At 35.9% G+C, this 16,777-nt stretch overlaps 2 protein-coding genes across 6 annotated transcripts; both read right to left on the bottom strand.

Moving 5' to 3' along the window:
* Positions 1-521: 521 nt before the first annotated feature.
* Positions 522-6,250, bottom strand: LOC140780335 (uncharacterized). 2 transcript variants are annotated; one of them, XM_073125795.1, is made up of 9 exons: positions 6,015-6,250; positions 5,515-5,581; positions 3,976-4,055; positions 2,599-2,671; positions 2,311-2,368; positions 1,994-2,045; positions 1,578-1,602; positions 1,246-1,337; positions 522-804 (listed from the first exon to the last, which is right to left on the bottom strand). In XM_073125795.1, the coding sequence occupies exons 1-9, from the start codon at positions 6,044-6,046 to the stop codon at positions 771-773; spliced, it is 513 nt and encodes a 170-aa protein (XP_072981896.1). In that variant the 5' UTR covers positions 6,047-6,250; the 3' UTR covers positions 522-770. The 2 variants fall into 2 exon arrangements, with proteins under 2 accessions (XP_072981896.1, XP_072981895.1); XM_073125794.1 differs by having other exon boundaries at positions 5,515-5,541; positions 6,015-6,247.
* A 1,000-nt stretch (positions 6,251-7,250) lies between these two features.
* LOC140798329 (protein LPA3) lies at positions 7,251-16,525 on the bottom strand. Of its 4 annotated transcripts, XM_073152153.1 has the most exons (12): positions 16,147-16,520; positions 15,384-15,414; positions 14,554-14,646; positions 13,941-14,003; positions 13,654-13,765; positions 12,833-12,918; positions 12,335-12,393; positions 12,144-12,246; positions 12,010-12,070; positions 8,213-8,295; positions 8,047-8,127; positions 7,251-7,595 (listed from the first exon to the last, which is right to left on the bottom strand). In XM_073152153.1, the coding sequence occupies exons 1-12, from the start codon at positions 16,509-16,511 to the stop codon at positions 7,536-7,538; spliced, it is 1,197 nt and encodes a 398-aa protein (XP_073008254.1). In that variant the 5' UTR covers positions 16,512-16,520; the 3' UTR covers positions 7,251-7,535. The 4 variants fall into 4 exon arrangements, with proteins under 4 accessions (XP_073008254.1, XP_073008270.1, XP_073008278.1 ...); XM_073152169.1 differs by lacking the exon at positions 8,047-8,127 and having other exon boundaries at positions 8,191-8,295; positions 16,147-16,523; XM_073152177.1 differs by lacking the exons at positions 8,047-8,127; positions 8,213-8,295 and having other exon boundaries at positions 16,147-16,522.
* Positions 16,526-16,777: the final 252 nt, after the last annotated feature.

Genomic DNA, 16,777 nt, shown 5'->3' with positions numbered 1-16,777 from the left:
GTCTGGTGACGGTTAAGAGGCGACGAGATCCTGCACCGAGCTCCAAACTGAAATATTAACAAGTGGGATGGGGGTGCGCGGCTCGAGGTTCTCTACGAGAAGGTGAGGGTGTGCACAACTCTGGAGAGAAAAGAGATGTAGAGGGGTCCACATAACAAGCTACCGAAATACATCATGCAGTGAACTTATTTTTCTTCTAAATTTTATCATTCTATTCCTACTCGTAAACAGGCTAAAAGGCTTGGAATGTGACATATAGAGTTATAAACAATAGTTTTAATGCTATACATATAATAAATGGATAAAGAGGAGAAAGAAAAGGAAGAGGAAAGAGAGAGATTAAAAATGACAGTTGATTAAAATAATATATTTACAAAAATACAATAATAATTACTCAAAATAAAAATATTATATGAAAAAGAGATGAGAAAAAAAATATGTATTACTGTATTATTATAGTTATAAGTAAGTTGTTATTTACTTAATATACGGTATAAGAGGCTTATACTAGAATAAACATATTCTTATCCAGAAGTCAAATGGTACTTAGATTTTCCAAAACTTGGTTTTAAAGACAAACTACATCAATCAGTTTATAAAAAGTAGACAGTAATTAATTCCTGGTGTGAAAAAATGTGAGTGCACTGGAACAGAACGTCTTTCAATTAACTGAAGAATAAATTGGAAGACCTTGATCGGTCAGGTCAGTAGACAACTTCCAAATTTTTCTATGCTCCATTGATAATTCTAGTGCTCATGCAGCTTTGCCTTCATAATTCCCCATCATCCATCTCGAAGGAACCTCTGCAAGTATAGAGAAAAGAAGCCTCTTGAGTAACTTTATCCTCGGATGAACAAAAAGAATTGTCAAGATATGCTAGAACTTTAGAACAGTCCTTCAAACCCAAAAAATATATGACAGAACATCATACATCTTAAGCTCACTTGTCTAAGAAACACTTTTTGGTTATATGACATCATTGAGACATCTGCCTCTCAATTTAGTGCCTTTCCACAAAGGGACGCATTGTAATCTTCGAGTAGTATATATGGGGCAACATTAAATTCATAGTCCCTTGGGCAACTTATAAATTAAAAAAAAAAGACTAAATTTTACTAATCCTGAAAGTTTTGTGTTTTTTCTTCTATCTGATGCAGCTCAAATAGAATTTACAATAACAGTAAGTCCTTATCCCCCTAATTTTGAGGTTTACTAGTAGATGGGTAAGTGTTAAGAATCAGAACCTTGAAAAATGGCAATGCTTGCTAAGATCTTCACAAAGAGCCTTGCTCACACGTCCTGCTTGTACAGACCCTCGTTTAATCCATTCAGCAAGCTGAAAATGACAATAGAGAGGGTTAAAATTGTTTTGCAATGACTGAGGCACTGGAATGCAATTTACGGAGCATTTAGAACCCTACTATGATTTAACACCAAAAAAATGTCATCACATTCTTTCACATTGTTAATCATGATTCATGAAATATTCTATGTCTCGAAATAACGATCATCTTCATGTATGGAAAAATAAGAATAAGAACCACAGAGTAAGTCATGAAAGTAGAATCTGAGTCACCTCATCCTCTGTTTCCTCCAATAACCTGCATTAATGAATGAACCATATTAAACCCTCTCAAAAGTAAAGCTTCTGCAGCAATTACAGATTGCAAAACATACTAATCCAAATTACTTATTGATATGAATATTCCATATTAATTATAAAAAAAACCTGAAACAATATACCAAATTTGACAGATGCAGATACAGTGACTATTTCAGATAAAACTGCATCAATTTTCCTAAATACAAACTCAAATGAAAAAGACGCCACACAACAGGATGCAAGAAAACTACATTGTAGCAAAAAGACATGAAAAAAAAAAACTCTTCAGAATATATGTTTGGACTTTGGAACAGATAGCCCCAACAACATGATATACATAATCAACAACATAAAACGGGAACTATTCATCAAAAAGAACCAAATCTTACCTGCCACAGAAGGTGGACAAATCTTTTGAGTATGCACGTGCTTCTTGCTTGTCTGCAAAATGAAATGAAGACCTTCATGAACTATTTATAGGAAGTTTACTCCAAAAGAAACATGTTGCTTTAGGTAACAGTAATCAAGCTGAGAATCATGACAGTTCACTTCAAACATAGACCATTAAGGAGTGGATACATGATAGTCACTTTGTATGGCTTTCTAAAAATCCTGTGAAATATTTCCCTCTTGGAGATTTGCAAAGGATTGCACAGAATTTTCTTTTCTAAGGTGAAAGAATAGCCCAAGATTCTAAAACTCTTACCAATTTCAAGACTGTCCCAGTCTCCAACTTTGATCCATGCTTGTTTGCCTGATTCCAACTGCAAAAAGTACAGAAATCAAACGCTGAAAATATATGCAATTGCAAGCTTGAGCAGTGAGCACTAATTTACTACATCAGGTTACATTGAATTTCATATCAAGATCTGTAAATCAAAGAAAATAAGAAAAATATGGTTACTGCATCACATTCAAATTAGGTACGATAATAAGATGGCATAGCTGGTACAGATATGATAAGACAAATTATTCTGGATAAAAGTAGATCTACCTTCTGCAGAGTATAATCCTGCATCTTTTCACAAAGCCCATCAAGGAGTTCAACAACTCTTAGCTCACTAACTCTGAAAAAATATATACAGAGAAAGCTAGACATTATATCAAAATAAAGGATGAAACCAAATATATATATATATATATATATATATGTGTGTGTGTGTGTGTGTGTGTGTGTGTGTGTGTTCTTACACAATGTGCCAAAAGAAAAGGGGCTTCAAGTTATTTAGCCTTATACAAAAATTTCCTTTAAATTTAGTCTAGAGTGAGCACAAGAAGTAGCTTGGTTTGCATAATAAATCACTGTCTTCTCCAAGAAGGTAAAAAACTGTAGTACTAGTTACACAAGCAATTGGCTCAGTTTGCAATAACAAATCATCATATTTTCCAATAGGTAAGTAGTCGAGCTCAAATAGAAAGTAGTTTAGTTGTACAAGAAAAGTAAGAATTAGTATGAAAGACACAAGCACACAGGAGTTACATAGAGGCTAGAGCCACTAAGATATCAGCTACAAGTTGAAAAAGTTTAAATCATATGATTCTTGTATTGCAACAGTTCAAATCAAAGTTCCTAGTTTCGACTAATTCTGGTCCCACCCCAAAACTAGTCGATTGACTGGTTTCGACAGGGTATCGGCCGATATGACCGATGCCCAATCTAGATCGGGTATGTTTCAGCCGTTTCGACCGAAATGAACTGAAATCAAAAGAGAGAAAGAGAGAAAGAGAGAGAATATAGTAAGAAAGAAATGGAGAAAGAGAGGAGAGAGAGAATAAAAGAAAATATTGAATATCTAAATTTGCCAGAGGTCGACGGGCCTGATCTACGTTGAAAGAATTCGCCGAACATTGATGGACATCAAAACTACATCGGAGAAGCATCAATTTAGAAGAGAGTGGGAGTGGGTGGGAGAGACAGAGTGAGAGTGCAAGGGAGAGGGGGAGTCAAAGACGGGGAGGGTTTTGAAGGAGAGAGCATCGGTTTCTTTTTTAAAGATAAGAGTGAGATTAGAGATGAGGAGGAGATAGGAGAGAGGGCTAGTGAGAAAGACAATAAAGAAAAAAAATTATTTGTGTGTGTGAGAGAGAGAGAGGGAGAGCGTGTGTAGGTAAGTGGTAGAAAGGGAGAGATAGAGATCGAGAAAATAATTTATTTTAGACTTCATATATATATATATATATATATATATATATATAATTTATAATTCATAATTATTTTTTCTAAAACTTTTTTTTTAAATACAGACCAATATTGACAATCAATACCGTCGATACAGCCAATACATATCGTTTTTATGAACAGTTGATCCCGATCTCGATACTTAGAACTTTGGTTCAGACTGTAATGTTCTAAAAGAAAAGGCAATTATACCTATAATCGATGACTTTGCCCTTGCGTTGACCTTTGGAATCCAAACGGTGGCGCATGTCTAAGTGGTTTCTTGGTTTCTCCTATATTGAATATAGAAAACAAGTTATTACATAGTAAATGTATACCAGAGAAATTCCGATGAACAAACATTGAAAATGTAACTAAAGTCTTGAAAGGAGAGCATCCAAAGGACAAAATTGAATCTGAATTATTATAAGAAGCACAGAACAAAACTAAATAGGCACCCTTTTGTTGATTTGATCTGCTTGGGTTACATTATATGAACTAATTTGCATAAAGCTATTCTATGGAGAAACCAAGGTGAACCAAATTATTTGATTAAAAGATTATATGAATCAAACAAAAAAACAAAGGAATGATGATGCTCACTTGCCAATTAAGTAATTTATTGGTTGGACATGTTTCTATAATAGTTGGAGCGCACAAATAAATCAGCACCATCAATAATCCTTCCACATGTTATCAAGTTCCTTATATTCACTAATGTATTTCATCGTATGCGCTATCCCAATCAACCACAATATTAAGTATAGCACGAACCATTGACAACTATCGGTTGCACCAGAAGCATGGAGAATAGCATACCGATCATGCAGAATAAAAAGACCAAATCATTCTTTCATAATAATAAAATACACAAATTTTATGAAAAGTATAAAAAGTAGAAAGATTTATGGCCGGCATTATATGAAGAGGGAAAAACAAAACCACTCATCTTTAGATACATTGACTAAATAGGTTCCTTAGCCTTTCCAGATCCAACTTACTAAAGCCTAAACTTTTAATGACAGGTTATCTGAAAGACCGGAACGCCAAGATAACAGTTGGCCAGTAGTCACTTTTTACTCAGAATTTCCCCTGCTGATCAAGCCCCAACAGAACAATTAATGGGAACAGACTTACAAAGTCATCCTCATCCAACTCCAGTAGAATGGGACTGCAGCAACTAATAGCAGGAGAGAGGTCACTAAAGTCCACCCTCTTACTCCAAAGCTACCTAACATCAGCTTTGAACCTCTAACTAAAAAGACTAGATTTATTTCTCGAATGAATATATAACTAAATGAACATTATTACTACATTGTAAAAACCCTTCCATTTGGGAAAGGAACAAGTTTTTGCCGGCATGCCTAGTTGTAAGAACAATATCTTTGGAAAGAAATAGCTCCTTGGTCATTATATAGTCAATTTGTTCCTTTTCCCTTCAACCATCATTATTAGTTGCTTAAATATTGCTTCTCATTTATTTGCATTAGAATTTTGACAGCTGCTACCCACTAGAAAAATATAGCTACAGTACATAAGAAAACGTTGTTGCTTCTGTCAAACTTTAATCAAGGTGAAATCAAATGGATATTGCAAACTAAAGCGCAAGATCATTTTGTAAAATCAAAGAGTTAACCAACATATGATGTGATGACATACATAAGATTGAGTACGTACAAGCGCAATGCATATCCATAAAATAAATTGGTAAAACTTGATCATATGAAGGGGTGAGCATAAGAAGAAACTTACACTAGAAAGTCCAAGTTCTAGTTCAGCCTGCAAATCATTCAGCAAAGCAATCAGATCCCAGCAGCGTCTACAAGGAAGGAACTTTGTTTATATCATAGATACTCATGGATACATCATTCACCAACTAAGATGACAAAAGATCGATCCATGATAAAGGCCAAGCTATATAAATCTATTGCAGAACAATCACAGCAACCAGATAAAAGGTTCATTTAAAGATATCAAACCCGACGGCTTCAAAGATAATAGAAAGAGAGATTTCGTGAGAGCATTCTATCTGGCCTCTTATCCGCCAAGGTGGCAATGAGATCGTAAATAAGTAAAAAGCCCGATAACCCCAATTTTCTGCGGGAGTTATCAGGTCTCTTACCAACAACTCTTCATCCATTGATCTAACCGCAGAAGCAACAGATATCGATCGTGGCATCACCTTCGCCTTTGAATCAAATCTGCACACCATGAGATCTGACGCGAGAAGGAAGAAAAGGGAAGCGACTCACCGCCACCGCATTGCAGGCGGCGCATTTGTCATCGATGGAAGAGACCGGAGCGAGAGTGGCGAGGATCGCGACGAGCCATATCGTGGATCTGGCGATGCTTTCTCCTTTGCTCGTCTTCTTCTTCTTCGTCGCCTCCATCTCGCCGACTCCTTTCTCGATTGCCGAACTAGTTAGTGTAATGAACCCCTAGATAAACGATAGCTTGTGAAATAGTATGTATGTTAACTGGGTTTGGTGGGTGGCATAATTTACCTCGTTGCCTTTAAAGGAGAAGTTATAAATTTTATTTTCTTATAAATGAATCATATGAACAGAATTATGATATAAGAAAAGTCAGTGGATGTGGATCTTCGTACCTACTGATGCACAGCCCACTCCCAAAATCGACCCTTTTAATTTTAAATAAAAAGGACCACAGAATGGTTGTAAACTTATCTTTGATACTCGAATACAATATCTTAGACTACGAGATGGCTGACTCCAAATTTTTTTCTCTTATGAATTAGTTATGATCGTGCTTCAGGTCATATTTGATCTATTTATTGTGTTGCTTAATATAAGTTAAAATATTCGTTACTTTATTGCTCCTTTTCTTTCTATGTATAATATTATTTTGTTTTAATATAAAAATAATAAAAACTTTTTCATTCACATATTTTTTTCGTCAAATAAAGAAATAAAAAATAAGAAGAAAAGGAAAGGTTCTGCGACTACGAGGAATAAAATTTGGGTACGTTTGAAATCAAATTCTAAGTGGAATTCAATTGGTTACATTTAGAGGAAATTTAATTAATTTTAGTTGGATATGAATTCTGCCGTTTGGAAAATTTTGATATTGAAATGAAATTCATCTTATCCTGTTCTATGGAATAACGTACGATTTCATTTCATTATGTTCATGAGTTTCAATAATAATGTAACATATTAAAGGCTAATTTTGCGATTTGAAAAAGTTAACTTAGGTGGCAAATGAATTCCATCTAAATCCAACCTAAAATCATTAGATTTCATTATATAATAACTAAAATCGATGGAACCTCATGATTTACTGGTTCCAAACTACAAATTTGGTGAAAATAGAATTTTAAATTGATTAAATTTCACTGATTTGGTGATTCCAAACAGGGTGTTAGATGGCTTTAAAAAATTAACTTCATGTTTGGATTAGCTGTTCTTCATTTCTCTTCTCATCATTCAGTTCAGTACCATCTTTACACCAAAAGACCGACACCAATGTACAAAATTGAAATGCATTTTCACTGAACTTTACATGGTCATTGCACATCATTCAAGTTTCAGAGACTGCAACAAAATAGAAGGGAAAAAAAAAACTCATTCTATGGTTCCCCCCCGGTGGTAATTGAAGCTGTACATGCTTCGTTCTCCCATCTTGTGAAAGATGTAAATGGAACCAACCACTGTAGGGTATGTTACAAAATGCCAATAAGCCATGGAGTCTCTTCTTAGGCCAATCAGCTATTATTAAGTGTAGTGCATCGCGACTTCACAACTTATTGCTGCTCAACTCCGCCAAGCAGAAGATACCTCCAAATCAACATCCTCTTCCCACCAAGTAGCATTCTGCATTGATGAGTAAACATATTTTGAGAATTGATGAGTAAAAGTAATAAGGAGATACTAGATAGCAGTGGTCACACCGAGAATCACAACAAGCCAGATGATCAATTGATGCTCAAATGAGAAATACAGTAGATGAATGTTTGGATCTCCAGTGATGATACATGTGGAATGTCTTGTCTGACAAGAAATATAACTATCTCTAGATATATAGGATAGGTAAATATCATGTACTCAGAGGTTACTATTCAGTATATACTGGCAGGAAAACATGAGAAAGCTGAAATAAATGGTGCAAATATGATGATATATGAAATCAATGATGCCGGAATAGTTTCTAATGGTTGGTGGCAAATTCAGTATGCTAAGTTAACTTGGTGATATGATAAGCAGTGGAACGCTGCACTTGATACCGATAATTTTTACACCAGCAGATTATTGAGATGCTTCAAACCTTGTATCCCCTTCTGAGGAATTCAAGTGAGCTCCCTTGTTCCTCTTGCAGCCCAAGGACCCTCAAAAGTTCTTCTTTAGTCTAACACATGGAGATCAAACATAATTACCGATCAATACACAAGGAAAGTACAAAGTGCCGTACATGAAATAACCTAGAATATTACTTCTCCCAAAGTGAACCGAGTTGCACTCTCTGCAACACAAGCATATGAACCATCAGCTTGTTTAAGCATGACTTGCCAGGGACCTGAACAACAACAAACTTGAGTAGATATGCAAGTTCATGCTGCTTCTACCAAAATGCAGTCTAGTCAAAAAAATTGTTTCTTGTGTAGTTGCAATCTGAACATGTTCTTCTATTTCAATGTTAACTTCTTTATTTAAAACAGTTAACAGAACTAAAAGAACTTACAGCTGTGAGGCAGACCAACGAGCTTAGTTTTAACTTTTAAGGCTACGCCTTGCAAACTAAAAAAGATTTTATATTTCCGAGGATCTATCAAAATATGATATGTCAGAATCAAAAAAAAAAAAAATATTGGGGTTGAGAGAGGAGGGTGCATGTGCTCTGCACGTGTAGCCCCTCCCCTCTCCCTCTCCGGCACACGACGAAGCGCAGATAAGGGTGGATTTCATCTAATCCGAATTAGATTAGATTTGATCATCTTCTAATCTATAAATTAAAACCCTAATCTCTTCTCTCTCTCTCTGCTTAACCATCTCAGTCCTCTTCTCTCTCTTCTTCCACCCTTCTTTTGCTTCTTCCTCACCGTCAGAGTCGTCGCTGTGGGATTGGCCCGCCGGAGCGCCGCCGGAGCCATCGGAGACCACCACGCGACTCGTTGGTAAACCCTCTCCCATCCATAAAATTTAATTCAAGTTTAATAGGGTAAATTGAAAATACTTAATTTGGGGTTTCAGCTCCACCGGCAAATCTGGCCGACCAGCGGCTTCGAGACGTAGCCGCTCTGTCTGGAAGCTTCTTGCCGTTGGCCTCGTGTCGTGGGCATTCACCGTTGGAGCCTCGTGGCTCCGGTCGCCGTCGGCCATGGGATCGACCGCTGTATGCAGTTTTTCCCCCACCTCGCGGCGATGGCGGCACCGCATGGGTGTTGGGGAGCTGAGGGTGCGGCTGGCGAACCGTCGCCGCGGTGGTCGCCGGCGCCTTTCTCTCTCTTTTCCTTTCTTTCTCTCTCTCTCTCTCTCTCTCTCTCTCTCTCTCTCTCTCTCTCTCTCTCTCTCTCTCTCTCTCTCTTCAGGTTGGAGAAGACAGACTCGGGCAACCCGAGTCTGGCTTTCTCCTATTAAGTGATTGGATTCGGGTCGGGTTGGATCTGAATCCAAGGAACCCGACCCGAACCAATTTAAATTGGATGGGCTGCAGCTAACCTGCAGCCCAATCCATTTTCTTTTGGTTGGGCCAAGGCCCGATTAACCTCATTTTGGAATGGGCCGGGCTAACAGTAGCCCAGCCCAATCCAATGGGTAAATTTAAACCCATTTTTTAGTTCTTTTGGTTTTTAAATTTTAAAATTACTGTTATTACTCAAATTAAAATTTTGATTATTATTTATTATTTAAGATGGTGATTTTTAGTACGTGAGCTAGAGATTTGAGATTTCGGTTGTCTTGCCTAGACTCAGGTGAGTGGGTTCACTCACATATTTATTTATTATATTTCGTATCTTTGTCAGACCATGTAAATTCTCTGTGTGCAAATTATTTATTTCACCGTTACATGTAAAAATTTAATTGTTGAAATTTCTGTGTGTAAATTTATTTATTTTATCCGTACGTGCAAAAATTTTAATTGTTATATTTTTTGTATGCATTTAATTATTATATTTAGTGCATCACCATACTTCGTGCAAATATTGAAATTTGTGAAAAGAAAAATGAGACTAGTATTGATACGACTTAGAGAACAGTCCTGGTATAAATCGTTTGCAATTTTCCGTGGTGACTCTAGTCTATCTGGAAGTCCAGGGGAAAGTCATAAATTAGATCACTGCGGTGACTTTTTTAGGTGACTCTGGCGGGATTAAGGAACAGTCCTAGGATGAATGAGAAAATTTTCTAGGTGACTCTAACTTCTCTCAACGGTTAGAGGAAAAGACAGAGTGTGTTGATCACAGGGTGATACCATCTGATGACCCTAACCGGATCAGCTATGAAGAAAAGTCTCAAGCATCATCTCAAGGTGACTTCTAGTTGATGTAGATCCACAGGGTTTAGACCCATTGAGACATATGACAGTATAAATATCAAAAGATGTTAATATGTTGAAAACGTGCAAGGTTACAAGTTGTGACATCTCTCTATTGTTATCATTGTTATTATTTAGAGAGCATGTCTATTGCATATTGTTATGGATATTATTGCTTTTAGTTTAATTTATTCAGCATTAATATGATTTAAAATTTATTTGGTTTTCTACTGGATTCCACGCATTGAGCTATAGTTGTTGGCTCATGGGTTCTCTTATTTTTTTTGTATTTGTTTATCTATTTCAGGTAATAGTCAGCGGGGCGACCGAGCGAGATGTACCCGGACTCCACCTCCACTTAGGATTTACTTATTTACCTTTCCGCCCTTTTATATTTTATGCTTTAGATTAGAAGTTTTATTCATTTAGTTTAGAGACTGAAAAACATTAACATTGTTTTATCTTTATTGCAATTAGTTATAAAATTTAATAAAGCACATTCTCATTTTATTTATTTATTTTGCCATCATACACGTAGAGAGTATTAATAAGGCTTCATGCATCTCAAGCATATTGAGATGCATGGCCGGTCATGATCCCTATTTTGGGTCGTGACAATGCCAGTGGCACGTGCCACCATCGGCATGCTTCGCATTGCTGGCATGCATTTATATTATTTTTAATATTATTTTTAGGATATTTAAAAATAATCCAATGGGTACATCTAAAAATAATGCAATTTTCCGTGGTGACTCCAGTCTATCTGGAAGTCCAGGGGAAAGTCATAAATTAGATCACTGCGGTGACTTTCTTAGGTGACTCTGGCGGGGTTAGAGAACAGTCCTAGGATGAATGAGAAAATTTCCTAGGTGACTCTAACTTCTCTCAACGGTTAGAGGAAAAGACAAAGTGTGTTGATCACAGGGTGATACCCTCTGATGACCCTAACCGGATCAGCTATGAAGAAAAGTCCCGGGCATCACCTCGAGATGACTTCTAGTTGATGTGGATCCACAGGGTTTAGACTCATTGAGATATATGACAGTATAAATATCAAAAGATGTTAATATGTTGAAAACGTGCAAGGTTACAAGTAGTAACATCTCTCTCTATTGTTATCATTGTTATTATTCAGAGAGCATGCCTATTGCATATTGTGATGGATATTGTTGCTTTTAGTTTAATTTATTCAGCATTAATATGAATTAAAATTTATTTGGTTTTTGAGTGGATTCCACTCACTGAGCTATAGTTGTTGGCTCACGGATTCTTTTGTTTTTTTTGTATTTTTTTATTTATTTCAGGTAATAGTCAGCGGGGCGACTGAGCGAGATGTACCCGGACTCCACCTCCACTTAGGATTCACCTATTTACCTTTCCGCTCTTTTGATTTTATGCTTTAGATTAGACATTTTATTTATTTAGTTTAGAGACTCAAAAACATTAATATTGTTTTATATTTTTATTGCAATTAGTTATAAAATTTAATATAGCACATTCTTATTTATTTATTTATTTTGCCATCGTACACGTAGAGAGTATTAATAAGGCTTCGTGCATCTCAAACATATTGAGATGCATGGTCGGTCATGATTTCTATTTTGGGCCGTGACATGATATATTTATATCTACTACTCTCAAAGTATGTACCGGAATTATTCTTTGAAAGTGGTCAAAGTGAAAAACCCCAAAATGAGAAGATTCTTCACTAATTATTGTATTGTATCAATGCTAACTAATCATATCAATTCATACCTGGATATTGACGGAATAGAGCACCATTGTAGTTCACTATAAAAGGTGCAACTGGAACTGTCTTCAGTGTCAAAAAAATCGAATACGTTATTAGAATTTAAAAAAAGATAAATGGCTAAGAAAACCGTTGATACCTTTGAATACTCTCTTGTTCGAATATAGAAGACAGGAACAAACTGAGAAAGAAAACGATAATGCAAATCTTTGGTGGGAAATCCCAAAAGGCCCAAGTCAGAACTGCAATACTCGAAGCCCATATTAGATGATATCGAATGCATAAAACAAAATAAACTACTTGCTGTGAAGAAGCATAGATCAGGCATACCGCAATGTATCTAGTTCAAGATTGAAAAGAAGAGATGGGACAGATGCAGCAAATTTTTCCTGAAAAATATATGGACCAAGAATTTTTTTATCAATAAATGGAAAAAAGGTTGCAAGATAAAGCAGTGAGCAAAACCACAATTAGTCATCCCAATAAAAAGATTTAATTATCCCACAAGTTGGATTCGAGGTTTCAGCTAATCAAGAGGATCTTGGACGACCTCTTTACACATAATAAAATTATGAAAAAGGGTTCTTTTAGACTCCATCTGCACTATGATTGGCCAGTAATTTATCTATAAACATCTCAAAGATCCATACAATACAAAGAACACTTCGCAAGAGTCATATATAGAAATGCATGTAAGGTGACATATACTATGGCCAAAAGTAAATAAAGTAAAAAAAGACCAGTGTAGAGGCTTATTTAGTTATCATACTTAATAAACTCCCACAGAGATAAATAACTAACGCAACACATAAATTCTAGACAACCTACCACATACTTCTCTATGGCAGAAAGCTCACGTGTGCTACAATTGATGAAGACATAGAGTGATGGTGGCTCGTCAGACTTCCATCGATCTGCATTCAATTATATATAGTTAACTCAAAAAATATGACATGAATGTGCAGCATGAATCATGATAACTGAAGTCAAAGTGATTGCAAATTCTGGTAGTTGACTTTTTGTCATCTAAGCTACTTTATCTTTCACAGTAAGAAGCATCAGCCTGTAGTCTACAGAAGTAACTGAATAAGTATGTGGTATAATTGTATAATGAGGTCAATTTCAGAAAACAAAGACATTAAATTACGATGAATGAATGAAGTCATATATCTCATCTTGATTTGTTAATTGCTTTCTAGATGTTTTTTGGTGTAAATACAAATAAGATTAATATAGTATAAAAGTTAATAACTGTCACCCTTTATATCTCTATGCAGTTGCATATAAATTATCCATCTGCTCAACTTCACAAAATTTTGAATCAAACACAACTACTCTAATTGACTTCCAGAAATTTCTAGAAGAACCTACTCCAGAAAAGGAGAACTGTTTTGATTAAATTTAGTCAGCAAACATATTAAAGGCAAGATTTTCTGATGTCAGACACATCACTCTCCAAGAGATAACCCTACAATATTTTTTGCTCATAGAATTAGCATGTGCTAAAGGGGAGAGGCAAACCAGGTATTTTTTTGCATTTAGCTCATAATTTTAGCATTTGTAAATTATCGCTTGCCAAATTATGTTTCTTATGTATTTATGCAGATGTGAAGAGGAAAATATGTTCTTTTTGCAAGTTATAATCTAACCGTCATTCTCATCTGCAAAATCGAAATCCAGTGTGTTTCTTACAGACTTGAAGAAGGTGTTGACAGGCCCAGAGGGTACATCATCCAAGGAACCAAGAGTTATACCACTGATCTGTAATTAGAAATGAATATATTAAAGACAGAACCTCAATTTGAATATTGCTAGAAGAAAAAAGGCACAAGAAGACATCAGCTTCTTAATAAGAAGAAAGAACTTTTTTTAAAGGAAAAATAGAATTTAACAACTATACATAAGCTTTATCTAGTAATTCCAAGAATAAGCATACTGTATCAAAAGCTGCTCGGAATAACTGAGAAGCTCTGCGCTTTTCCGGCTGATCAGGAAACACCTGTATTTAAAATTTTAAATCAAGATCATGTTACAGGAAAGTCACCAATGTAGCCACGAGCAAATTATCAAGACAATTATTACATTGGCAATATCTGGAACATAATCAGGGCTATTGACCTATTTTTATGACTTACAACTCTAAATGTTGTCCTCTTCCAACATTGGACAAATCCATTGAAGTCGTGGAACAGAAGATTAACTTAAGCTTCTGAGTAGTTGCAAATGTGACCAATGATAAGCTCTGAATATGTAAAAAAACTTCTACCAAAACTTTTACAAGTAGTCTGGGAATATGAAAGAAAGTTTCATATCATGGAGAATATGAAACAGTCGAGCTCGCACAAAAAAATTCTTTTATTTTTTGGCTCACAAACACAAGAGAAACACAAATAAGTTGGTCAATCTTGGAATGGTCCAATTTCATAATGAGGCCCTAACTAACCATGACTTGAATGGAAGCTCATGGAATTTTACCCTTGAGATGAAAATTTAGTAAAACTATGATAATAACTTGAAGATATATGACAATTAAGAAACTTCCAACTTACAATGCAAGACCTGGTTCCTTTCATCTCCTGAAGTTTCCGTACAACAGCAAGGGCAAGTTGGATGTTGGCATCAATAAACTCGTCTGAAGATCCCTTCATAAGAAAAGAGATAAGAACACATTTGAGATTTGTTTGCTTGGACATAAAATCAGTCAAATCTGAAATTTTGCCTCTTGATTCAAATACAGTATGAAAAAATTTAAACTCTTAAAACAATCTTTTATATTATGATAAAGCAAGAAGCCAAGAACATAACAGAAGAATTTCTAAAAGTTGTGGTCTGACTTGCTTAAACATCTCCTTTAGTCTTGTGTGGAATTATTCATGATAGTGAACAAGGTCTAGTCTTTAGGAACATTTGAATTTAATAAGTCGTTCCCATAAGAGGAAGTAATGGGAATGGCTCAGAGGAGTGCCATGCATCTCCACCTTTCAGTTATTAACTTATTATTCTCTAAACAATTTATTATCTTGAAGTACAACTCTTTTCATTAGGAAGTGGCTTGGCTGTCGTGATTGAGTTGATAAGGCTTAGATGGAGCCTATCCAAGTACTCCCCACAACAATCGATACAATGGCCACCATGGAACTTTTATTCCTCAAAGTGATTGCTTCCAATTACTTAAGTCCTACCTATCTCATTCAACATATGGATCCCTCACTTTACTCTTACCAATTCCGCAATCTTTAAATTTTAATTTCTCCATTGCAACAATATTATTTGCATTCTAACCTTCCCAACACATCAAGCATCAGGTTTTCAACAAACAAAGTGATGTCACACTAAGTGCTACATAGGCATAATGTCAAGTATCACGGATTATAGGTACCTTGTATGTAGAAACGTTGCTCGGCAGAGGCCTGCTCATAGAACCAAACAAAAGTTAATACAAAAAAAAAAAAAAAATTTGTCAGAAAAGAAACAGAATATGGAACACAAAAAAAGGTGCACTAAAAAACAATTATCCAACATTAGGAGACACATAAAATCTAGATCAGTCATCAAAACAATGAGTCTTTCTAAGCATCAGAGGAAACATAATATAAAATAATCACTTCCATAAAGCAAAATCTGCACCAAGTAATATGAAAAAGCTGTTGAGAGAAAATGAGCAACAAGAAAGTACTTTCTTTTTCCTGGCATATGACAACCAACATTTTACTCTTACAAAAGAAACCTCCTCCTTTCGAACATATTTACAAATCGACTTCTTTTTCAGGTACATCTATACAATCTATGTTTATTCATAAATAATGTTGGTAACACATTCACCTCTCTGACTAAAATGCTCTTTAGGTGTTCTTTGTTTAGTAAAAATGGAAAAGAAGGAGAGAGAGAGAGAGAGAGAAAGAGAGAGAGAGGATAACGGCATTCGAAAAATAATAGATATAAACACGAAAATTCGTTATGAATTGGTTGTTGCACAATAATAGTTTAAAAGAAGGGACCCAAACATATCGAAAAGAGGAAGCTTTTCCTAATAAGATAAAATGTAAGAGCTAATATGTTAAAAGCCCCCAAAAAATTATCAATTTTTTCTCGAAATTACCTTGGGAAAAGAAATACAGAAATGGTTGGGTAGTAGGACTCACGGGAAGTCGATCTCGAGGCGGGTCTTCCCGCCCTCGAGAGCGTAGACGAGCGACCTGGCCGCATCCGAGACAAGCACTTCATACGACTTGGGCTTGTACACAGCCACCCCAGCCTTGGGATCAACTCCCGAGGCACCGCCAACTTCGGCCTTGGCGTAAATGCGCAGTGAGGCGCCTCGAAGAGGAGAACCGAAACGAGAGGGAAGAGGAGGAAAGGGAGGGAATTGGATTAGAGGGAGGAGCCGAAGGGAAGTGAATCGAGAAGATAGAGGAATAGGATAAGGAGAAGAGAAGAGGCGCGAGCTTGAGGCCATTGGAGAGAGAGAGAGAGAGAGAGAGAGAGAGAGAGAGAGAGAGGATAACATATTCCACGAAGATCAACCGTTAAAAGGTGGAGTAGCCGGATGGTCTCAAGTTCACTGGAGAGGTGGAATTTTGTATTATTAATAATAATGAGTTAAGATCTCACTAATGGATATATCTTGGGCCAGTCAGTTTTTTTTCAATTATTCGAGAGCCGGGAAGTAATACATGGGCTAATAAAAAATCAATCATTTAGATACATAGATACTTAAATTTATTAAGCTTTAGTCAATATATTATGTCACCTAATTTAGACTCCAAACTCTAT

The sequence above is a fragment of the Typha latifolia genome, chromosome 1 (assembly GCF_019914945.1).
Source record: "Typha latifolia isolate L0001 chromosome 1, TyphaL0001v2, whole genome shotgun sequence".
NCBI lineage: Eukaryota > Viridiplantae > Streptophyta > Magnoliopsida > Poales > Typhaceae > Typha > Typha latifolia.
This window is presented reverse-complemented; position numbering and strand designations above follow the sequence as displayed.

Coding starts and splice junctions, on each gene's coding strand:
- LOC140798329 (XM_073152153.1), bottom strand. CDS start 16,511: ATGTTATCCTCTCTCTCTCTCTCTCTCTCTCTCTCTCTCTCTCTCTCT. Junction 15,415..16,146: donor CGCCTCGAGATCGACTTCCC/GTGAGTCCTACT, acceptor TTCTATGAGCAG/GCCTCTGCCGAGCAACGTTT. Junction 14,004..14,553: donor AAGGAACCAGGTCTTGCATT/GTAAGTTGGAAG, acceptor TTTTAAATACAG/GTGTTTCCTGATCAGCCGGA.
- LOC140780335 (XM_073125794.1), bottom strand. CDS start 6,152: ATGGAGGCGACGAAGAAGAAGAAGACGAGCAAAGGAGAAAGCATCGCC. Junction 1,603..1,993: donor TTGTCCACCTTCTGTGGCAG/GTAAGATTTGGT, acceptor TCATTAATGCAG/GTTATTGGAGGAAACAGAGG. Junction 805..1,245: donor AAGCATTGCCATTTTTCAAG/GTTCTGATTCTT, acceptor CTATACTTGCAG/AGGTTCCTTCGAGATGGATG.